Source organism: Antedon bifida, chromosome 2 (genome assembly GCF_963402885.1).
Source record: "Antedon bifida chromosome 2, ecAntBifi1.1, whole genome shotgun sequence".
In the NCBI taxonomy this organism is placed as follows: Eukaryota; Metazoa; Echinodermata; class Crinoidea; order Comatulida; family Antedonidae; genus Antedon; species Antedon bifida.
This window is the reverse complement of record NC_136227.1, coordinates 18352969-18377628: the sequence shown is the minus strand read 5'-3', so window position 1 is coordinate 18377628 and position 24660 is coordinate 18352969. Positions and strand designations below refer to the sequence as shown.

The 24660-nt window shown below is 32.9% G+C and overlaps 2 protein-coding genes across 2 annotated transcripts; one reads left to right on the top strand and one right to left on the bottom strand.

Moving 5' to 3' along the window:
* Positions 1-349: 349 nt before the first annotated feature.
* Positions 350-12179, bottom strand: LOC144835149 (replication factor C subunit 2-like). Its single transcript, XM_078690206.1, has 8 exons — positions 12027-12179; positions 9691-9802; positions 7324-7430; positions 4369-4470; positions 3712-3970; positions 3196-3261; positions 2241-2435; positions 350-1438 (listed from the first exon to the last, which is right to left on the bottom strand). Exons 1-8 carry the CDS (start codon positions 12092-12094, stop codon positions 1328-1330), a joined length of 1020 nt encoding a protein of 339 aa, XP_078546332.1. The 5' UTR covers positions 12095-12179; the 3' UTR covers positions 350-1327.
* Positions 12180-12437: 258 nt separating this feature from the next.
* Positions 12438-23958, top strand: LOC144835140 (SEC14-like protein 2). Its single transcript, XM_078690194.1, has 12 exons — positions 12438-12857; positions 13155-13224; positions 14211-14254; positions 16899-16961; positions 17089-17182; positions 18243-18337; positions 18598-18693; positions 19232-19376; positions 21319-21425; positions 22017-22159; positions 22794-22945; positions 23635-23958. The coding sequence occupies exons 1-12, from the start codon at positions 12804-12806 to the stop codon at positions 23781-23783; spliced, it is 1212 nt and encodes a 403-aa protein (XP_078546320.1). The 5' UTR covers positions 12438-12803; the 3' UTR covers positions 23784-23958.
* Positions 23959-24660: the final 702 nt, after the last annotated feature.

The window sequence follows — 24660 nt, the reverse complement described above, 5'->3', positions numbered from 1 at the left end:
AGGAAAACTACTGATAATTATAGAAATGATTAATTGAAATTGTAGTTGCCTGCACCCACAGAGATATTATAGTGAACTATAATATCTCTGCTGCACCTGATCTTTAAACTATCACATGACACGTTTGCTGTAGGTGTATTTTTTTTGTGTGGTTTTTTTATGGTTTGTCCCAATTTTTTTTCCCATTCATAGCATGCACTGTATATTTTTTTTATTATTGATTTTGATCAGATAGACAATGTTAACGGGACCCCAATCGACTGGACTATGTTCGATTTATAATTACAAGATGCTGCACAATTTAGACCTTTCGATCATCCGCGATCACAAGAAATGCCTCAACAAAATATGACATAAAGATACGTTTATTCTTAACATTGGCTTTGAAGAACGCCCGCCTTCAATGTACAAGCAATGTGTTCTCGATCTCAGCCGGTTAATCTATTAAAAACTGTAGAAATTCAGTAAAGTAATCATACATTAATTGTTTTAAACATGGAGTATTATGTAATGAATATCTGTATATGAGTAGTGTATCACAAGTAAAACTTTTCTGGAAATCTTGTGACCATCTTCTACAGTACATAAAACAAACCACCAAATGAATACAAATAGTTATATATTTTGGCTCAAACATCTACTATCTAGTGATTGTTTGATAGAGCATCACATAATTAAATGTAGATTCTACTACCTGGTCAACTTTCCCAATACCAAACACCCTTTGGTTGGCCTAATATTTATGGTTTTCCATAAAGTCTGGTATTCTGAATGTTGTCTAATGATAAAATGAATTTAGGACCTTTTGGACCTCAATAAGTTTGGTTTTAGGAGAGTTTCCGGATTTCAAAAATTCGGAATTAGGAGAGTTGACTGTAACATCAGCACTTTCAATAATATAGTAAATACTAGAAAGGTACTGTATTCACTAATTATTGAAAAATGACTCACAACTGTGAGTGTACCGTTTATAACACCTGTACTCAAACTTTGCCTTTTTACATGGCCACATTTTTCTTCAACATTTGATTTAAGTGGAACAGTATTTAAATGTTTTCTCCATAATATTAAGCAAATATACTGGTTTTTGATTAAAACTATGGGCCTTGGTGCCTCGGAAATAGTAGGCCTTCTACTTCTTGCACCTTTGTTCTTAGTTTTAACCAGAAACGTTCATGGCAAAGTATATTTATATACTGTAGTCTGATAGCACATTTGACTGGACAGTTTAGGAGTGGTTCACTTATTTATTTAGTAGTGTTCACATTCTTTTTTCCATAGGTAATTGAGGCAACATCCACCACCAGTATTATACATTGTATATTTATCATAACTGTCCTGTTGACATTGATATCTTGCATAACCTTGCTAACATTCCAGCAAGTTGAAGTAATGAGTTCATTCCTTCTGTTATCTTCATATTAGTGAATCCAATTTCCTATGAAGCAAAAATGTAGAGGTTCTCATATATGAATTTAAGTTGTATACTAAGATAATTTGTTGTTGTATACTATAGATAATTTTGACACATTGTGCCCATGGCTTAGTAATAAGACTACCCATACTGAAGGCCTGTTTAAAGTACAAAAACGTGCTTTAGGTATTTGTGCAGGGCAATCTTATAGATCACATTCCAAACTAGAATGGCACTCCGAGTGCATGCTGTACCTCCGCCTACTGTTAAATTCTCCAACATAAATTTTCACCAGAAAAAAAAAAAAAATTTTTTTTTTTTTTTTGTGTCTTAATGCTGTGTTTTTTAAGTTTAACGTTCTAAACATTTATGATTTGAATAAGCTACAGACAGCTTTGCTTATGTTCCACTTTTCTAAAAATATTTTGCCTTCTCATATATGTTCTCTATTTTAAATAAACTGCTGAAGGTCATAAACATAACAGTAGTATTTGGATAAATAATTTGATTCCTGATAAGTTGTTATTTAAGCCCTGTTGTCAATTTTTATGTTGGACCTAATATCTGGAGTTAAAAAGTAAATTTACAGTCTCCAGTTTTAAACACAATTACAGAAGGCTTTTAGTCTCTGAATGGGGGCGTGGATACGTTGAGGTTGGAACTGTTAGGTATTTCAAGTAAACAATACACTTCTGCTTACAATACTAGTTTACAGTACTTGAATTGAAGTTGAATCAAATTCCTTCATACTGATAACATACAAAAATATATAAATAAAGAATGGTTTAGATTATTTTACAATATTTTAAATAAAGAAAATACAAACCTTGATAAATTCTAGTTTTAAATACTCAGCCATATTGTAAGTTTTGCAGACACGGAAAATATTGCCTATGATGTCCTCTGAAGCATAGCCTAAATGGTAGAAGTGAGCCATTATGGTGTAGGCCTCATCAATGTTGCCTGCTATGCAATGATCTAACATGTCTCGTATGGCAGACGGATGAGGCTCATCACAAACCTGTCATAATAATTAACATACATGATTGAATTAAAAGTGTTCTGAGGTAGACATAATTACATGTTAAGTAAGTAATTCTTGGGTGGGACTCGAACCCACCAGCTCTAGATCACTAGCCTGGGACTCGAACCCACCAGCTCTAGATCACTAGCCTGGCGTTTGTAAATCTAGACCACCGAGTTTGCACTGATGTCTAGGGGTTAGATTCGAGCCCAAGTAAAGCTTGCCTTGCGGTTGTTGTGTGAAATTAAACTGATTTGATTTCCCGTAGCGTTGTTTGCAGCACTGTTACGTCGTCGGTTCCCACTTGTGATTATGCAATACAACACTTTGCGTCAATACGTCGCTGCATTATGTTGCAGTCTAGTGGGAATCACGCTTTAGCAGCAGGTACTGCACTAACAGAAATGCAATTGTGTTCAACTACTGTGGAGTTTGGAGCTTTGCAGCAGGGAGTCAGATGTTTTTTCCTACTCTCATGTAATAAGTACATTGAGAACACTCGCGAACAATTTTTGGTCAAAGTAAATAACTATTATGTGAAATTAAAATGGCATATTCAACGAAAACATTAAAAAAATAGGGGGACAATATATCTTTAATGGTAATAAAATTGGTAATTATTGTAATGATATTTTATTGAAAATTGAATGATTAAATGTTATTATTGTTGAAAGTTATACTTTACATGATTTCAAGTAACATTTATATCTATTTTATCATGAAACTTAAAAACACAAAAGAGTAACAACATACATACCTTAAATACATTTTCTGGACTTACATGCCCAAATCCTGAGTGGGTTGACTGGAGGTTGTTAAGTGCCTACAACAAATAAATATACATAAAATACTGCAAGATTTCATTGTTAACAGATGTAATAGGTTATTTAGGTTCCATTTCAAATAGAGAAGACACACAAAACTAAACAACTATTAATTCCAGCATACAATACAATACCAAATTCTTTTCAAAGAAAATGCAATTCCTCTTTCTTTCTGACAAAGAAAAATGATAAACTGTCAGATATTTAAAATTACAGTCTCTCATCCCAGTTAAGCAGAACAATGCCTAAAAAATGTGTTGAGTTACTTCATCTTGGAAAGGTCCATGTAATACACCAATGTGTGATAGGGTATATATATATTCCACCTGTAATGCTCATTTTAGAGTGATAGGCCAAAGGCAGTAAGCTAGGCATAAAGAAAATGTTAATTCTTATATTCTCATTCACTTGAAATTAAATTATGGAAAAATGATTGCTCTACACTATACCTGTCTCATATCACCTTGTGATGTAAAGATGATAGCTTCCAATCCCTCATCTGTATATGATATATTCTCTGCCTCACATACCTCTAATAATCGACTGAGGAGCTGAGCATCTGTAAGCTTTGAGTAACGCAGAACAGCACACCTGGATTGAATTGGCTCAATAATTTTATCAGAAGTATTACAGGCTAGCGCAAAGCGTGTTGTTTTTGAGTAGATCTCCATGGTACGTCTAAGTGCTTGTTGAGCGCCATCTGTCATACTGCAAATAATAATAATGTTTATTTTATTCCAATGATGGTGTTACATTGAATTTCTTAAGTTGACATTTGTTTTTAATATACTGTAAGTAATGTGTGAAGTGTATGATATGGATGCAATTTAAAGATGATAATCAAGGATTTATGGATTCAGAATGGAACCAGAAACCAAATGAAAGTGAAATCACAATGGTAGCAGGTATAAACATTACTAAATATTAAACTTGTTCAACTTTTCTTGCGCAATTTACAATTGTTTAAAGTAATATTCCCAGCAGTCTAGTAGACAATTTACTTCTCAAATCCTTTGGAGGTCTCAGAGACACAAGAGAACATCCACAGTATAAATGACTTAAGGCTATAGGCCTAGGCTTTTTGGTTATTTCTGCGACTAATTTACCTATCAGCTTCATCGAGAATAACAATCTTTTGTCTTCCTATTGGTAAAGTTACTTTCTTCTGTGCAAACATTTTGATTTTGTTTCTTACAACATCAATACCTCTGAAAACAAAACAAAATGGTAGTAGTGTCATTAATGTTTTTGGAGGGAAAAAAAGACAATATTCTTTGACCAACCACTTATTACTAGCCTAAATTAACCTAGCCCATCATTTGTGAAAAAACATAATTCTTGCATGATGCATCAAATGATATAAAGTATATAAATGGAATGGATTTTGGTAATCTTGTTTTTAAATTTCTGTTTTTTGTATGCATTATTCAACTCTTTTCTGTGACTATTATTGAGTGGTTTTTTTTTTTTGTTTTTTTTTTCGGTGGTGCTGCTCAAGTCAGCCTTTTCGAGATTGCCTTAGCAAATGTTAGTAACATGTGTTTTAACCTTTTACCCATTTTAATTTGTGTCATCGTTTTGTGTATTGGATTACTAATCATCTGTATGTTGAACATGTCTTGTGTATATTGGTTTTTCACTATATTTTGAACAAGGATCACTCAAGTAAGCTTAGGCCGATCACCCAGCAGCACAACGAAGAACGTATATGCGTGATGAGCTTCTAAGCTACTGATTGAAAGCTGTGCCTAGAGTCGGTCAATTAGAAAACGGGGGAGAAAAGGAGGCATACACCCACGATTAAAATAAACATGACCTTAAATTACCACTTCCATCAATCACACCTGGAAATGTACAATCATTGCAAAACAAATTGGGTTGTAGGTAGATATTGTACCAGATGTATACTACCTGTGTCTGTAGTCGCAGAGACATGGCTTTATGATAATATCTCTGACACCCCTTTTGAATTAGAAACGCACTTTTTGATTAGAAATGATCATACATCTGCATCCGGAAAATCAAAGGACGGGAGACTACGCATATATGTAAAACAGAATTATTGCAAAAACTGGAGCATCAAAAATAAAATATGCACCCCTGACTACGAAGTACTAAAAATCGGTCTTCTACCTCTGGGAAATTCCACAAATTTTTGTCACGGTTTATACATATATCCCTCCAAGTGCCAACGCCACCGTTGCTAGCGAGTACATATCGCCACATTTATAAGAACTAGAAGCTAATTCCCCGGATTCTGCCAAAATAATTGTCAGTTATTTTAATCATTGTACTTTAGAAAATGTTCTGCCAAATTATGAACAAATTGTAAATGAGCCTACAAGAAAAAATGCCATTTTGGACTTATGCTATGCAAACATTCCCAAAAGCTACTCTTCAAAGATCTGTGCAAAACTTGGTAATTCAGACCATGATAATGTTTTCTTATGGCAATTGTACAAACAAAAACTGAAGCAATTTAAAACTACAACTAAAGAAAGATAGATATGGAGCACTGAACGTTCATAAAGCAAGTCTGGAAATCACCGATTGGTTAGTTTTCGCTAACAACAGTTCCTCTGTAGATGAAAGAGTGGATACAGAAACAGCATACATCAATTTTGTGTTGACTCAACTATACCACGTAAAATTATAAAACAATACACAAAGAGTAAACCTACCCAAATAGTAAACCATGGTTCAATAAAGAGTTGAAAGACCTCATAAAAGTAAGTCAAATACAAAAGGAAATCAACACAAACGTTAAAAAAGCAAAGACAAAATGCAAAGAAATGTTAGAAAAGAACTTTAATGGAAACAACATAAGATCAGCATGGAAGACTATGGAGAAAAGTCACAGGATATAAAGAAACAAAACATGGATTGTAACAAACACTTTGTTGAACAATTAAAGAGGTTTTTTTTGTAGGTTTGATGATAAGGATAGTCTCGAAAATAACAGAGTTTAGAAAGATTAAATATTCAGATTACTTAAAACATATAGTAAACAGATATGATATGTGTTCAAACCTATCTTTAGCATGATTGTAGAAAATGGTGTCCTTCCTCGGTATGGAAAACATCGTTAATCCCTTCCCCTGCCTAAGACAAATAAGCCATGTGAACCGAAGGACTTTATTTCAATTGCTTTGACTTCAAATATTGTTAAATTCTTAGAAAAAATTGTTCTTGATAAATTGAAATATAATGTAGGAAACCATGAAAAATACCAATTTGCATATACCACAACCACAAATACCTAGGAACTATAGTAAATGATAAGCTGAAATGGAACGCCAATTCAAAATTACTTGCTAGGTAATTGATAGGTCAAGAAAAATTGCTCAGCGTATCAATAAACGTAATATCACACCACTATCTCAAACTACGAAAAACGTGTTGCACTCAAAATACATAAAATTATGAATGACCCAACGTATCCATTACATTGTTGTTATAACCTAAATAGGTCTGGTATTAGACTTTGTCCACCACGTAATGTGCAATGTCGTTTTACAAATTCTTTTGTGCCAAGCTCTATTCATATTTTTAACACTGATGTCTCTAGAATCTAGTTTGTAACTATACGTTTATTAACCTTTTTATAGATGTTTAATGTTTACTGTTTTATACTTTTACATTTTTTGTCATTTTTAGTCCATTTATATATGTAACTTTAAATCGGATTTGCTGAAAAACGACATTTCTTTGTTTTTTACGAAGAAAAATAAAGTTTCTTTTATCTTAAAAAATAGCCCAAGGGGTGTACCACGCCATCGCTTTACTTTCACTACAATAACAATTTATGGATGAAATCATAATAACATCCGCTCCATGTAGAGTAATCTGGCACGATCTAATCTCCATCCACTGATAGTATCTAACCTAAGTCCATTCATCTAAACTTCATGACATAGATATATGTTATTATTATTAAATATTATTATTGTGTATGGATTGTTAAATAATGTGACTGTCCTTTTTTAGTGATAATGCTATTTATTGTATTTACAGTACTCTATTGTGAAAATGTATATGCACAAGAAAAACAAACATGCTACCTATCATTGGATGCATTCAGTTCCAGAACACCTTCCTTGTAGGCTACTCCTAACAATTTGCGGGCCAAACACAGAATGCTTGTCGTTTTACCAGTTCCAGGAGGACCCTAGAAGAGATCAACAATAAAATTAACATTGGTGCTTTGTTAATTAAATAACAAGGTATATACTATTTTGCAAGGTTTTTTATAGAATAATATAAAAACAAGATCGATTCAAACTATAACTTCTTTATTACTGATTTTTTTTTTTGACAAAGAAAAATGAATGATAAAACCAAGATCCATAATAACATAAAATGCGGCAATGCATGCTATTTATTGGAATATATTGCCAATGTATGTATTACAAAAGCATGTATCGTTACAAATGCTGGATTATACAGTATCTCCATGACAAGCACATAAGTTGCGAAAAAGATTGTGTTTGTACAAATTGTTTAGGAAAATGTCCTGCATGTTGAACTTTTTTCCACACATTGTTTTGCACTGTTCTATAACCCGTCACCTACCAAACACTCTCTACAAATTTCAAACAGTTAATAACCTTGTTCTATTCTTGCTTGTGTAGTGTCCTCCACATATGGCGTTATATAGTATGTCCAGTATCATAGGCAAATTCTGTAATACAGCGTCACATATGTATCACATGTGGCAGCTGTACAAATTTACAGCATGTGTCTGGTAGAGTATTTAATGCTAACTTTTAACGGTTTGTGACCGAAACGGCCGCCAACATTTTCTATGGGACACCAATACCGCCGCAGCTACAACAAGCCAATTGGTGTATTATGAACGTACATTAAAGCCTATGAAACCAACCAATATATGTTTAAGAATAAAATCAAAGAATAAACATATTTTTTTAGTTACGTTTCTATTAAAATAATGTCATTCACCATTCAAAGCGCAATATAAATTTATTTAACGTATTAAAACAAATACTGTACGTCAATTATTGTAAAGTTAAATTTAGGCAAAACAAATACGAATGTACTGTAATAATATTAATATATATGTTATGTAGTAAAGCTATTTATATTGTTATTTATTAGGTCCATAGTGAATTCAATAACATATGAAATTGTGTAATAATATTCAAACATGCTATATATGTATTAATATTATGCCAACAAAGCATTTTAAATAAAGTTGTGTCCTATTGTTTTACTATTATGTGTATCAACAACACCCTTCGCGGGGGCTAATTGTTTTCTATTTCTGTTAGATGTTAGCGCATTAACCGTGCCTAGTCATATTATCTGTGGAGCTCCGCGTATTGGCGTCATTTAACATTTACATAAAGACAATAATTTATTATTTGCACATAAAAATTCCATACACTTTTTGGTGCTTTTTTTCCCCAAGTGAACATTACATTGTATACAATTATCAACATGAACGCTTGTATTGAATGCCAACAACCTGTTATCGAGAATCAAGAAGGACTGCTATGTGAGGAGTGTGATAGATGGCAACATCGCAAGTGTGATAGTGGAGTGAAGCGAGCAGAGTATTTAAGAGGAGTGGTAACTGGTAATATTGAATTGAGTTGCCGACAATGTTCTGAAAATGATTTATTATACCATAAACATATACATAAAAAATTAAAAACATATATTTGTTAAAGATGTATTGTCCCTTTGTCAAATTCCAAAAAAAAAAAAAAAAAGATTTCGAAAAAAAAGTCGATCATTTTGAAGTATCATAATAGTTATTAACTTTCACAAAAAAAAAGTCGAAAAAAAAAATCATTTAACTGAAATACAGACGTTTTTTGGTCCAAAAAATAACTTTGACTTCCAGTCAAAGTTTTCGATCAAAACATATCTCATAATGCAACGCGCTTATTTGGCTACTCTGTATGCATAATCATAAATCTTCCTCGCGATCTGTGTGAAAATACCTTCTCAACCATGACAATTGTAAACAATCCTAATTAGCATCATGCATAATGCATACTCGTGGTTTGAAATCTTTGTTTACTTTTGCTCGCGACGATTTTCCAGATGAAATGTAATCAAATTAATTTAGCTGTTAAATACGTAAAATTTTTGTTTTTGGCTCGAATTTTCAACTTAAAGTGAATAACTTTAGTATTACTTTGATATGGCCAATTTAAATTTAGAATATTTTGATCTTCATTTTTTTTGTGTTTCAAGGGACAATACATCTTTAATATTTATTAATTTACATGTCATAAGTCATTTCAATTTTTTTTAAATGTAAAACAATTTTGTATTGAACCACACGTCGTTTGATTGCAGCGGCGTTTCATACACTTTTATTCAGTGTTTCAATTGGCAGCCGTTTCAGTTGGCGGCCATTTCACAGGGTTTCGATTGTAAACCCTTTTAACTATACTTACTGCAATGATGATATTTGGAACGTTGCCTTCTCGAGAAAACACTTCTAATCGGCTTACTGTTTCCTGGTTACCCATTACATCTGACAGCTTGATTGGTCTATATTTCTCCACCCTAAATAAGAAAGATTATTTTTCAATACACAGGAGGGAGGATTAAGCCGGAACAGCATAAACAAATCTTTACCCACACTAGGCTTAGCATTTTTTCCACAAAAATGAAAGCATTTTTTTTTTCAACTTAGGCCTTAAATTTTTATCATTTATTGTTTGTACTACAATACAATAGTGCTGTTTTCTCAATATATAAATATCTAATTAAATTGGAATTTTAGACCTAGGCCTATTTATTAGTTGATGATTATACAGTATGTGAACTTTATTCAATCAATCGTACATTTTTTTGGTATTATAATAACGTGTATTTACAGTGATTTTTAAAAAAAATATTAATTATCTATAATATTATAGCACTAAGCCAAAATTTGTTCCTCTATCTCCTCTTAAACAGCAAGTCCGATATTAGTGCCGAGCTGGGCCACATTTTAATTCCCCTTTATCCATTAGTCTATATTAGAATGGGAAATTTGTACGAAAAATGTGTTTTTTAGACCAACTTCTTTGCAACTGCCGAACGCTTGCGATAAGTAATCCTCTGCCATTTTCTGCCAGATGTAATGTCTGAGAAGACATTAGCTCCTGGTAGGTTTTCAGATATGAAATATTGTGAAGTAGGCCTACATTATTATGCTAACATTATGTTTTGTTATTTTTTGGGGATTTTTAATTGTCTGTTTTATGTAATTTATTTTCAAGGGGTGAAGGCCTACAAGGAAAGAGAATATCAATCAGATTCAACTAAGTCACTGTTCTCCAGTGGGGAATAACATGACTATCTACGATTATGAAATGCAGTATTATGCCCTATACAAAAATGGAAAATAACTGACATAATAATATTCATCAATAAAATAATAAACAAAAAAAAAAAGAAATACGATTTGTCCAAAAAGATATATTGTATATTACATATAAGTACATTTGTGACAATTAAAGTAAGTGTTTAAAGTAGTTAAAATACAGTTATATTTACATAATAAGATACTTGAATTCAGTATTAACCATATTTGTTTTCATTTAAAATTTTAGATATGATGTTAATTAAAATGTAAAAATGAAAAATGGCGGTAAAATACATGATTAAAATCTTTCTTGTTAAAACTATCTTTTTGGACAAATCGTATTTCTTTTGTTTTGTTTATTATCATCATCACTGAGAATTTAAATAAACGTGAGATGAACTCACACAAGACAAAAAAAAATAAAATAATAAACGTCTATTAATTCAATATATTTACAGAAACAAAACAAGGACAAATAAAATCATACAGATGTATATTAAAAATTAATGTATTAACAAGATTCTGTTTTTCTTGTGACTGCTTGTTTTTCAAACATTTATTTTACAGTGAATAGACCTACTAATATTATTTGTGATGGCTTTGCAAATTTCTATTTAAAATTGCTTGCTTTTAAAATTACAAACAAAAGAGACACTGAAATATTATAAAGAATATAGTATGTCTATTAACTTTATCTTTCTAATATAAATGCTGTATAATGTACATCTGCACTATACATCCATTTACAGATTTGTGTATACTGTATTGTACCAGGGAAGAGTGAACCTGATTGTAATATATTACTGTACTTTTTTGTTTCCCGAACCTTACAATCAATACAAGATGGTGCCCGTCCATTGGATGGGTAACTGTTAGTAAAATATATACTTAACAGTGATTATTTACAGTAATGATAACAATAAAAATTAATTGAATTATATTGACTAATATTGAAAAAAGAAGTTGAATACATTGTTGGTATTGATTGTTTTAGTTAGATTAAGCTGACCAGATGTTAGTTATTTTTATGTACAGTGCTGTTTCTGTCATTATTTATGAAGCGCTTTATAAATTTAATTTATTATTATTATAAAATACTGAATAAATACAAAGTTTCATTAGAGGTTTACAATCAATGGAAAAGATTACTGATATAAATAGAGGGCCACGACCGGCCCACCAGCCTCTTGCGCCACTCATTTAGAGTGGTGTACGGTGAGTAAGTACCTTGAATTTACCTTGAATTCAAGGATCCTCCCTATCTAGCTAGTCAACATTAACGTAACTAAACTAGGCCTAGTATAGTAGTAGTAGGCTAGGGCCTCTAGGCCTAATAGGCCTACTACACTAGTCTATACTACACACACACATATCATCTAGCTAGGCTAGGAGGCCTAGTCACAGACAGCGGTGTCACTGAGTTTGTGACTTTCTTACCATGGAATGTGTAAACCTGACTTTCCTGACATTTTAGAAGTACCTTCTTCAGTATTCTTAGTAGCCATAACTTTTGGGAATTTACAAGGGATTTGTATTTTTGTTACTGTACTAATAAACTAAGTTTCGCGCGATTTCCGCCGGACCGTACATGTTTTGTGATGGCGCCCTCAACAAACAGGGAATGCCTAGTGACATAAAAGAAAAAGAGGGTTCTTGTATTTATTTCGTGATAGTAGAGGTACGTATGTTAAACTTAACCCTGTCTTATATTGTTTCTTAATATAAAAAGTTATAACAAATTATAATTTTAAATTTAATAAAGTAAATTGTTTGCTGATTTCTTTTAATATTTGCAAACAATTTTATTTAAACCTCCTGCAAACACAGTGGTGTGTTCCAAAAAAACCCAGGCACTTTTTTTTGTGGCCAATCTGCAGGGTTTGTTTTGATTTGGGAAATGTAGAGTCTTTTGTGTTTGTTTTCTGGTGTGGAGAGTTATTTATGAAAGTTAGATCGTAGACAACTTTTCTTCAAAATTGTTTTTCTACCAACCACATTAAGTTAAAATAGCTTTTATTAGCACTGCAGACGGGCAGCATCCATTAATCAGCTAGCTACTTAACTTAGGCCTATCTAAATGGGCCTAGCTAGCCTAGACTAGATCTAGCAGCTGGTTGTTTGAGGTTATTCAAAACACATATTAAGAAAATAACAAATATTTTACAATATTTTCTATCTTTGACAATTCTTGAAGAAGGAATTCACATATTGACGATGAGTGGAAGACTAGGAGATTTGAATGAAAAACAAAGTCAGCGTTTGCAACAGGTACGTCATGAAATGAATTAAATAACAGCTGGCAAAAATGGCAACAAAGTGGTTTTAATTTAGGACCTCAAGTTGTATTTATGGCTTGACTTAAACTTCTATTTACTATATCTGAACCACTTTGCACATTTTACAATTGCAATTTCCTCTTGTAATTTCCAAATAGTCCCTCATAATTTGAAATAAATTCCGCAATAACATTAATTAACAGAACTTACAATGTTTGCGTACTTTAAACACCTAACTGCTGCATGCATAATATTTTAAAAATATTTTTTTATGTACTTCTATTTTCAGTTTAAAGAAAATGTTAAAGATGTGATGACAGCGAAACATGATGATCATACATTGCTTCGATTTTTGAGAGGTAAGATAATTTTAAAGCCATCTAAGATTATTAAATTATATTAAAAATGTAGAGGTTTGCTTATGAAGTGGCTGAAAACCTAAAATAAGGTTCAAATATCAAAATGCTTTTATTAAAGCCCCCTTCCCTACGTTTTTTAGATCTAATTTAAGATCACAAACTATATTTAATGTAAAAATAATACTATATGGTCCTATTGCGATAACTCTTTTCGTCTTTAAAAGGTTTAAAATGTGAAAAATAAGTCGATTCTAATAATTATAGCGGCCCGCTATAAATCCCAAAATGCATTGCGCGCGGATTGATATTTTTGTTTTTCACCTGTAATTCGCCCACTTTTCGATCGATCGTGAGGCCAAAACAAATGGAAGACTCCTAACTTTTCAGCGAAAATACCGGGTTTTCCCCAATTTGTATCAACGGAGTCTGGCAAAAATAGAAAGACAATTAATGCAGCAACTATACAACGTCAGGCTAGGTATATAGCTAGCGTACGATGTTCGTACGTTACCGATGTTTACCAGCTAGGCCTACAAAACTAAGCCTAGCTAGGCTAGGCCTAAGACCGTCCACTAGAGGTCGATCGCCGCGAGCTACTTAGGTAGTGCATTGTTTCTCACTTTTTATCATAATTTACCATAAAACGTACATTTAAGACAAGGAATGACATGGTTTAATGTTTTTAAAGTGATATATATGTATTATTTTCCAAAAAACGTCCAAAATTGCAGGGAAGGGGTCTTTAATTATTAAACCAACAGGCACAGACAAATTCTAAACTGCCTCATTATTAATTTGTAACGATAAAGATACGGAAGTCTGTGACAATGAGAAAAGCCGCCCCAAACGAGATTCAAACCTGAAAAATTCTGCTTGAAATGGTCCTAACCATTAAACCACTGGGGCTTTCATGGTATTGTTCAAATTTGATTTTAGTAAGATATAAAATATTAATTTTATTGATTAAAATGTTTTCTTTATTTTAGCAAGAAGTTTTGATTTAAAAGGTGCAGAGAAAATGTTTAGGAAAGTAAGTTCTGCATTTTGTAATTGACAATAATTGTATTTTGCATTATATTCATTTTTTGAGTTATATTATATACTGTTTAATTTAATAAATGTATAACTCGTCAGCATTCAATAAATATTGCCAAACTTTATCAGATTTAAACCCTGTCTCCGCCCTATAATGTTGAGCAAAGTGCAGTGATTAACTATGGAGTATACAATGTAAATTGTATCTGTATTGACATAACAGCTATCTATTGATTAGTGTATCCACAATCTGCAACCAGCAATGATAAAGAGAGTTATTATCATTTAAATTTTTTATTTAGAAATACATTATCATTTTAATTTACCATAATCTGTTGTTAAATAAAATGATATGATTTCTTTTCACTAGTAGATTTTGTTTATTTAAGTAAGTCTGGAACAGAATCCAATGTTTACTTACTTACTTACTAGTTGAGTGTTTCCTAAAATTCTACAGAGTACTAGCCTAAAATGCCTCTGCAGTAATCCAACTTTAAATTTGGTAATCTTATTTTTTTTAATTGTTTTTGACTGGTATATCTTTATTCAAAAAAATGAAACAACAAATTTACAAAATATCCTTAAAATATAGCAGCATATAGAGACGCATGCATCCCAAGCTGAATTGCATTTCATGATAACATTAAAACAAGTGATACCAATTTAAAAAGGGAACGAAGGGCGCAACTCACAAGTTAAATTTGTTAATTAAGTTAATCAAATAAGGTAGAGGACTGTTACTATGACGCACAGTATTACAATTGACCAACGTGACCAAAGCATCGTCATAACCAGTATAATTCCTACCCAAAACAATTCTACAGTCACGTTTCTGGACCCGTTCGATTGCATTAATGTGATCAATTGTAAGACCACCATTCCAAATGGGTACCGCATATTCTAAAACTGGTCGTACCGCACCTACATACACTGACACAAGATCATCAGAAGGAACACCACAACGTTTAAGCGTTCTCAAAGAGTAAAGTTTGCTATTACCTCTTCTAACTATGTAATCAACATGTCTGTCCCACTTTAAGTTGGACTGAATAAAAACGCCAAGCAGTTTAACACATTCACGTGTGAAAATAACCTGATCATTAAGGATGATATTAGGAGGAGGAGGGGGTCTGTTAGAAAAACAAACGTCCATAATGTGACATTTCTTAGGGTTAAGTCTCATGTTGCTTTTCTTGGCCCAAGCAAAAAGACTAGATGCACAACCTGGAAGTACAGAAGATTGACTAATCTTACAGGATTCTACAAATGTAAGATCATCAACATATTTATAGTGTTGGATCAGTTGATCATTATTGTTACCGGAAGCGTCATTAATCATTGCCGAAAAGACAATTGGTCCTAATTTTGTGCCCTGAGGCACTCCAGCGTTAACAACAACTTTATCGGATAAGGTGCCCTTATATTTAACTTGATGAACATGGCAACTCAGAAATTCAGCAATCCAAGCGATATTAGCAGAGGGAAAGTTCATACGCAAAAGATTTAATAAACTTGGCAGATATCAGATCGGGTCCACACGAGGTGCGTAGTTTGACCTTATTCAGTTGCATGAAGACTTCCCAAGGCTCTACTTGTTGAGGTTTATTCGATGGAAGAAAGGCTGGTAATATCTTTCTGTCTAATGCCTCAAGTGAATCATTGACATTGGTCAGATGAGCACAAACACTATCAGCAATAACTTTTGAGTCCACAATTTCAGCGTTATCCAACACGATATCTATTTGTTTACATCGCCCCGAGAGGGTACGAATGTGTTTATGCCACTCAGTGGAAGACATACCTTTTAGGTTCCTAACATTTTTAGCGTAGTAGTCCTTCATGTCTGCACGTATAACTGTATTTACCTTGTTACGAAAAAATCTCCACAGGTGTTCCTTGTTATTTGCAAAAGCGTCTTGTCTCTTTTTAATTAATGATTTCGTCAGAGCGGAAACCCAAGGTTTGTCAGTCGGATGACGTTTCACAACACGTTTCGGGAATCTAATTTTTACTCACTTTAAGATACAGACAGCACACCTACTGTAGCACACCCATGAATGTGTTGAGTGCAATTTGTAGCACATCTGCAATTTTTAAAAGACAAGGCATGGTATTTTTAAGCTTATATGCAAAATATAAGAATTATTTAAGTACACAACCCTCTAGAAAAAATATCAAACCATCAAATAAGGGCGTGTGGCACAGTGTGTTCAATGCTCATCATATTTCTTTATCCTTAGGCAAGACACTTTACTTACGTTTGCCCCTCTCCACCCAGGTGTGCAAATGAGTACCTTGTAAGGTTAAGGCACAACTGCACTGATTACTAGCTGTATTATGGGAGTATGTTTCCATACGTGTTTAATCCAAAAATGACTGGGTAATAATATGTACAGCGCTTAATAAATCCAGAATGTTATTATTGTTATAATAATAAGTTAGAAATTCAAGCATGCTCTTCAATCAATAATGTTTCTCATCAAAATTGAAATTGGTACAAGAATAAGAACTATTTTATACCGTGCAGCTATGGAAAAAAAAGTATAATCTTTCAAACAGAAGAAAAAATAAACAAACAATTTTTAAGTGTGAATATGAATTTGTTCTTTAAAAAAAAAGAATATTTTATTTCTTTACAGAATTTGGAATGGAGAGCTAGAATGAATGCAGACACAATTGTGGACACCTATACCACTCCAGAGGTAGGTGTTTAAATTTATTTCAGGACATGGTTAAAAATACTGTATACATCGACTGTTAACCGAAAGGCTTTAATGGTACAATAACATGTGTTATATAAAATATTTCTGTCTTTTTTACATGGTGTAGGTTATTGCAAAATACTATATTGGAGGTAGTCCAGGTTACGATAAGCATGGATGTCCAGTCTGGATTTTTCCAGTTGGAAACATTGATGCCAAAGGTCAATAATTTATAATATTTTTTTACTATTCAGAGGTCAAATAAACATACATGCCAAGTTAAGCTTGTTTCTCACTAGAGACACAATGCAATGACGTAGACATAACGTGAGCTAGATGACAAGTGACAGTGACATAGCTTTTGATTGGTCAAATCGCTTACCTGGGGATTACGTCATTGCGTTGCGTCTCTAGTGGAAACCAAACATAATATATATATATATAGAAACAAGATATACAACAAGAAACAACAACAATGTTCATTGCCTAATGTGTTTATATATATAAAAGTATCTCTTCGGAGATCCCGCCTCGTGAACAAAAATACTGAAAGATGAGGGCGTATCAATTTGATCTCTGTTGCGCGTGCGTACAACTGAGGACTAGTGCTGTTCCGCCGTACCACGCCGAGAATGTTAAAGAGTCGCTATCCAATCGAGCTTGAACAATACCATGAAAGCCCCAGTGGTCTAATGGTTAGGACATCTGCATATCAAGCAGGCGGTCCGAGTTCGAGTCTCGGTTGGGGCGACTTTTTCTCATTCTCACAGATTTCCTCATCTTTATCGTTTCAAATTAATTAATTAAATTTCAGTATATCACCGGGCGGTTTCGAATTAATGTTCATTGCCTAATGTGTTTATATATAGAAACAAGTATATAACTCCTTATATTGTTATTGTTTCATTTACCTTATATCATGTTTGTGTTTTCAAGCAATATGTTATATTTTAGGCTTTAAGCGTGAGAAAGGCAAGCCTTTGATAGGACTTTTACAGGGGTTTTTTTACAAAGTGAGAACAAATTTAAGCTACGATTGTTGGAACTATTAATCACTGCTGGTTTCCAGTTTAAAAAGGGCATTTCAGGAAAAAGTAGGGTCCATTTGAGTCTCACAACAAATGGGTGGGTAGGCATGTAAATTAGAATCATTATCATGAATTTGGCTCTAGCCTTGCAATGGTGAGTAAAAAGGGAGAATCCAAACTCTCAATTAATATTTAGTTTTCTACCAATTTAAAAGTTAAGTTTATCAACATTTATTTTTCATATTTTAACCAGGTCTTGTGTATTCATGCAAAGGCAGTGATCTCATTAAGTTTAATGTTTACATGCTAGAGAAGCTGTACAGAGATATGGAAGAACAGTCAAAAAGGGTAAAGTTAAAATGACTTATGGGATTACATGAGCATTTATTTTTATAGTATCTATTCACTGTTTCATAAACTTCCTAGCTGTCTGAATCACTTTGTGTCTTAACCAGACTCCCTGCAACTTGCCGTGTTCCATAGTAGCAGTAAAACAGATACAAAGTTGATTTCAATTTGAGACTACATTTTTTTGTCATATTTTTTACCTTTGTGATTAATAGAATATAGTTTAATTAATTACATAAAGTTACTTGTTCATTTTTTAGCTTGGTAGACATATTGAAGGTATGACATACATTATGGATCTTGGTAGACTTGGCCTTCATCACCTTTGGAAACCAGGCATTGATTTGTTTAACCAGGTATGGTACCAACATCAACAGCTAACAAAATATGATTGTTCTATTAATAGTCAGTAGAGTCTTAGACTTATTTCAGAAGTTTGTAACTAGACTAACATTTTAAATATTATTTCTGTCATTTTTCTATCGCATTTTCCAGACCTTTGACATTTCAATGTGAACTCTGCCATATTGATTAGTAATACCACTCAAAACTCACATCCATCTAACTTTTCCAACAATACAACATGTTAAATAATGATGAATCAATTAATTGTTCTAGATTGATCTAATGTTTCAAAGATTGGATTTAGTAAATTACAATTTAATTTTACAGAGTCCCCATTAGCCATATTTTATTTCACATTGTTTTTGTCTGTTTTGTAATGTCTTCTGTATGTTTAAATAACAAGCACCCACTATTTTTTTATGCCATTTGTATATTGTATTGTATCATTAAATGTAAGTTTTGAAAGTTGACTCTCTTTATTTACTTACTACTGTATTGTCTTTTAAATATTAAATTCTTATCTTTTTTTATAATACCATTATTTTCCAGGTAATCACAATGTTTGAGCAGCATTATCCTGAAACACTTCGAAGTGTTTACATTATTAAAGCTCCCAAGTTCTTTCCTCTGGCTTATTCACTTGTAAAACCATTCCTACAGGAATACACAAGAAAGAAAATACATGTTCTTGGAAGTAAGTGTCTTTAACCTTCCTTAGATGCGACGAAAGAGTGTTTGTGATTGGTCAATACTCATGGTAGTAACCTGGTACGCGGGGATTCGGCTCGAAAAAGACAAATTATTATGTCGAGGAAAGCCTCGATTTTAATTCATTTCTGTTTATATTTTGTGTCGATTTTTTGGCTATGTTGCAGTGCCCCTACCCTATCTGCCTGGCAACCCGACTTGGTTAAATATGTAATATGCAGCATCAAAAACTTCATTCAATGTCAGTAGTGTGTTAAATCATGGATTAAGGAATAGAAGGATATGCATCAGTTTGAGATCAAAGCTTCCATAACCTACAGAGCGCGGATCGCTACAATGTTAAAAACCTAATATATTGTTTACTGCACATGCTCAACAACTTTTAACCTTGTTGGCTATGCTTTCGTGCACTCTTATCTTGGTGGCATGATTAATATTTTATATTTTTAGCGCTAGCTGCTATGGTGACGAACAAAACTTTATGCGACGAATTTAATATAACTTTTCTGAATTCAAATTAAACGATCTCCCTGAAATATTACAAGATTATTATTAAATGTAATTACAAGATTAAATACAAATTGTTTGTAAATTGTAGTACCCTTTGGGTTTAAAAAACATTAATTTTGCCATGTTCGAAATCTGCCGCGATTGATCTACGCTAATGTTTTTATGACCTTAAAGTAGCATTTTATGACCTGTAGTAGCCCTACATCTGAGACAACAACTAGTTGTTGTCTCAGCCTACATGTAAAATTACAAAATCAGCAAGGATACTAGGCCCGGCCCAGGCCTATTAGGCTTACTAGTAAACCCTATGATTTGCCGACATTGATATACTGTAGGCCTAGGTAGGCCTATTGGTAGGCTAATCTTAAGTGTAGTAGCTACGTGTAATCATGATCTATATTCTAATCGTTGTCTACTTCTTGTGGGATTAATGATACAGTAATAGAAAAGGTACTTTTATGCTTTGTTTGTTCATGGTAAGTAATAAGTTTGCCTTTCGTCTACTTTTCAAAACGAAACGAGCCCTAGAGTAGTAGAGTCAGTGGTGACATATCGCAACTATACATAGCCAGCCAATCCCGGATCAGGGATCACAGTTTTCATTTAATTAGGTATGGTGATTAGATGTGATGTGGATGACATAACCACTAGCCAATCACAAGGCACTACAATTTAAATATAATCACATCGATAATTAAGGAGATTTATGAAGAAACCACTGCTTAGCCATATATTAAAAACACGTTTGTTGTACTTGAAGACACGGTAACAACATACATGGTCAAATGCATAATTTAATATTCTATAGATTAACGCAATTTTTAATGGCAGGAGGTGGAAGGCCAATATGATAATTCAAATATAAAAATTGTATATTTTATTAATATTACCAACTACTTAAAATTACCGGTCTTAAGAAAGTGAACATTTCATAGTTCGATTGTGATGAAATTGAAACAGAATTGTTCAGCAATATATTGTTGTTGTCAATTAATCATCGACGCAGACATGTCAATAGAACAATCAGACTGCGCATACGATTTCTACATGGCTACGTTTTGTTCTCAAAAAATGTAACAGTTGATTTGCAGCGTTCTATAGAGGGGATCCAGTCAAGTCGCCCCATCGCAAAGTCGCCCCATACAAAGTCGCCCAATAAAAAGTCGGCCCATACAAAGTCGCCCAATACAAAGTCGGCCCATCGCAAAGTCGCGACTATAGAGGGCCGCGGTAGAGACACAGAGTTCAATGAGCGTGTTTGTTTGATTGGCAGCAGCTTTAGTATAGGCAAGCGCATTGGAAAATCGTTTGATGTCACCGTCGATGCATATCCTTCTATTTCTTAATCCATGGTTAAATGTAACAATTATTCAGGTTTTTGTGTATGTAATTGACATATTTATGTTTATGTTGTGTAGGTAATTGGAAGGAAGTGTTACTAACCCAAGTTGATGAAGCTGTTTTGCCAGCATTCTGGGGTGGAAAGGCTACAGATCCTGATGGCAATATGACATGTGCTAGCAAGGTACAGTTCAGTTGCAACTCATTGTAATTATGTGCGTTATTTCACCTTTCAACTACAGTACATACTTCTCCACCATTTTTTCATTTGTGTAAGTGGAGCCAATGAAGGAGCTCTCTCCTCTGTCCATGATAATGGTTTTGTGCAAGTATACCTGGGTAAACCCCTACTTATCTTGAAAAATGTACTAGGTTCTTTATAATGCACATAATAGACCTACAGTTTATAGTCCATATTTTAGAACAATAAAATCAGTTACCTCTATTATGGCTATAGATTACGTTCCACTGCGACTCACTCATTTACTTGTATACACAAAACAAGCAGCAAGTAGTATTGGGAAGCTTTCTTGCGACAACCAATGACTGATGACCAACATACGTTGCAGGGGTATTGGGGTGTGTTTCCTCACTCCTCACCTTGAGACAGTTTTGATGGTTTCTAGATCCAGGTGATGACTGAAGATGCATCAATTGACCTGACCCAGTTATGTCATCAGTTGTAAATTGAAAGCTCCTGCACTGCATCATAGTTGTATTTGAATTGTTTGTGATTTATACACTACATCTAGCATACCCACACTCTTTTTTTTAGATTCAGATGGGTGGAGATGTTCCTAAGTCATGTTACTTAAAGGATCGTGAACTTTCAAGCAAAAATTTAATTACCAAAGAAATATCTAGAGGATCTATGATTGAGCTGAAGTATAATGTGGCCAAACCTGGAAGTGTCATCAGGTAGGTATCAATTGATGATCTAAACACAGTACATGTTCCCATATGAAGAATGCCCCACTTCATACAACATTTAGTAAAGGTGGTGTTCTCATAATTTCGAGAACACCACCATAGGAATCAAACGCATATTAAAATGTTTACGAATCCACAGTACTAAATATGTCATTGAAAACCTAAGGAAAACAGTCAAACTATGCTATATACATGGAGGCCATGATAATATTCTCCTCTTGTTTGCATCTACTGAAAAACCAATGATCTCACTTTGCTAAGAAAAAGAAAATATCGAGTAACTTATAGTAGTACTGTATTTCATTAATATAGTGGCACTATTTTATTCCTTTTTAACCCACACATCCTGCCAAAATTAAACTTCCATTGAAAATGAAACATAGTCAAGCCTTGATCACCCCAAATTTGATCAAATCAAGGGTCAATTTTTTTGTAAAGTAATTTTCCTGTCGCTACCTCTAATTAAAGTATAATACATTTGTGGTCAATTTAAACAAAATCAGCTAAAAAAAACCAATTATGTTTTTCTATTGATACTGTACTTTTGCAACATTACATTTAGGCATTATTATTTTGATCCTAAGAAAAACAAATGTTTGTTTCATCTGTTTACCAACCTTAGATATGAATTCAAAACACATGATCATGACATCGCATTTGGCATCAAACGTGTAGGTGCAGAAAATGAAAAAGTTGTTATACAGAAAACTCAACGTTACAATAGTCACATGGTGCCTGAAGATGGAGAGGTCATTCTGGATGAACCAGGACAATGTAAGTTCTTAAAGAATTAAGTTCTCTTGTTGTCTATATTTTCTATTTTTGTGAGGGTCACTAATGATCAGCTTCGGCTGGATGAACCACCCTCGTAAAATATTGTTGAAATAAATAAATAAAGTAAATTATTTAAAAGTAGAATCCTTGTATGTCGCTGTACTACTAGTAGTTTTCATCTTTCACCGAATTAAATTATTTGTACCATTTCACGAATATAAAAATTCATTGTATGTTTCATAACACACCTACTTTTAATGAAAGGCTAGATCAAGGCCTAAACCATTCGAGAAGGCAGCGCTCCAATTTTAGACATGGGGTACAATAACTATAGACGGCACACACTGATCAGTTAATAACAGCCTAGTGTGTGTGGTTGATCACTGTGTAACAAAAATGAACGTGCGAAACAAAATTGCAGTACTCAATTTACATAACAAGGCATGATCGAGTGTGCTGCATCAAGTTTAGTTTTATATCATGTGACCCACAATCATCTAATCAATTGACAAGAATTCACTTAGGTGTGTTATAATAAAGCCTAACCCTTGTAATCAATAAATAAACTCTGGTCAGTAAATTATAAATGTATTAATTTGGACATTCATAACCTGCCACCGAAATGACTAACAATGACCTTCAAAAACAGGCTTAGAATATCTCTATAACTTTTATGTTTATATTTTCAGATGTAGTCAAGTTTGATAACACATACAGTTGGACCAAAACCAAAACTGTCAGCTTCTTCATTGAATTGCTTGAGCCACATGATATTGATGAAGATCCTCAATATCAAGTTGATCCTGATAAAATTGAAAATCTATGTTTGTATGATTAACTTACAGATTTATAAAGGTACTGTACATCATCATTTCAAGTATCTAATCTAGACCCTTTTACATTAACATATAGGGCATGTCATGCTTTGTGAAATATATAAACAGAAGAGAAGGAATATATTGTATTGTCCTGAAAAAAACAATGTTTTTTGTTTATTTGGTTTTGTTTTGATTATGCCATTTCACATAATAGTTGGATTTAAATAAAATCGATTAAAACAAAAATTATTTACTTGAATTTAATTTAAATCATTAATTTACTATCATTTTTTCTCCTATGGAAGTGAAAACCTTCATTAAAACTGCACAATGGCATATACAAAGTCTGATTTTATTAAACTTTCTTTTTTATGTTTTTGGAGGACAATACGTCTTTAAATCAATATTGAAAAAAAGGGTCGAATAATGCTTACGAATGGGTCCTATGGCCTTGGAATTTGTAAATGTTGGTGTTTCTGACATGTTCCATGTAAAGTGTACACCTTGTTTGGAAATCAATAATTGAAAATAATTTGTATGATTCTATTTGACCAGTATTAAATCAACAACATTTTTATGATTCCGAATATATAAATACATTTTATCGATAGGTTTACTGTAAATCTTTTTAGTAATTTTATTAGTAATGAATACTTGCCAAGAAATTGTAATATAATAATATCAATGTAATTATATGTTAAATATTATGAATAATTAGTTATTTAAGATATTTTTGAAGAGTACATTTTTTAAATGATTTTTCTGTTTTGCAATCCAATGCAACATTTTTTGCCATCTCAGCTTAATGCAAAATTGTGTAGTACCATATGTACAGTAACAAGAAAAACTATGATATACAGAATCAATTAATTCCACTGTTTTGTCCAAAACATATTC

Excerpts from the sequence above, each read along its gene's own strand:
- LOC144835140 (XM_078690194.1), top strand. The coding sequence starts at position 12,804 with ATGAGTGGAAGACTAGGAGATTTGAATGAAAAACAAAGTCAGCGTTTG. Across the intron at positions 21,426-22,016 it reads ATATGACATGTGCTAGCAAG|ATTCAGATGGGTGGAGATGT; the intron begins GTACAGTTCAGT and ends TCTTTTTTTTAG. Across the intron at positions 22,160-22,793 it reads AAACCTGGAAGTGTCATCAG|ATATGAATTCAAAACACATG; the intron begins GTAGGTATCAAT and ends TACCAACCTTAG.
- LOC144835149 (XM_078690206.1), bottom strand. The coding sequence starts at position 12,094 with ATGGCTACTAAGAATACTGAAGAAGGTACTTCTAAAATGTCAGGAAAG. Across the intron at positions 7,431-9,690 it reads TTCCAAATATCATCATTGCA|GGTCCTCCTGGAACTGGTAA; the intron begins GTAAGTATAGTT and ends GATCTCTTCTAG. Across the intron at positions 4,471-7,323 it reads CTGAATGCATCCAATGATAG|AGGTATTGATGTTGTAAGAA; the intron begins GTAGCATGTTTG and ends TTTTGTTTTCAG.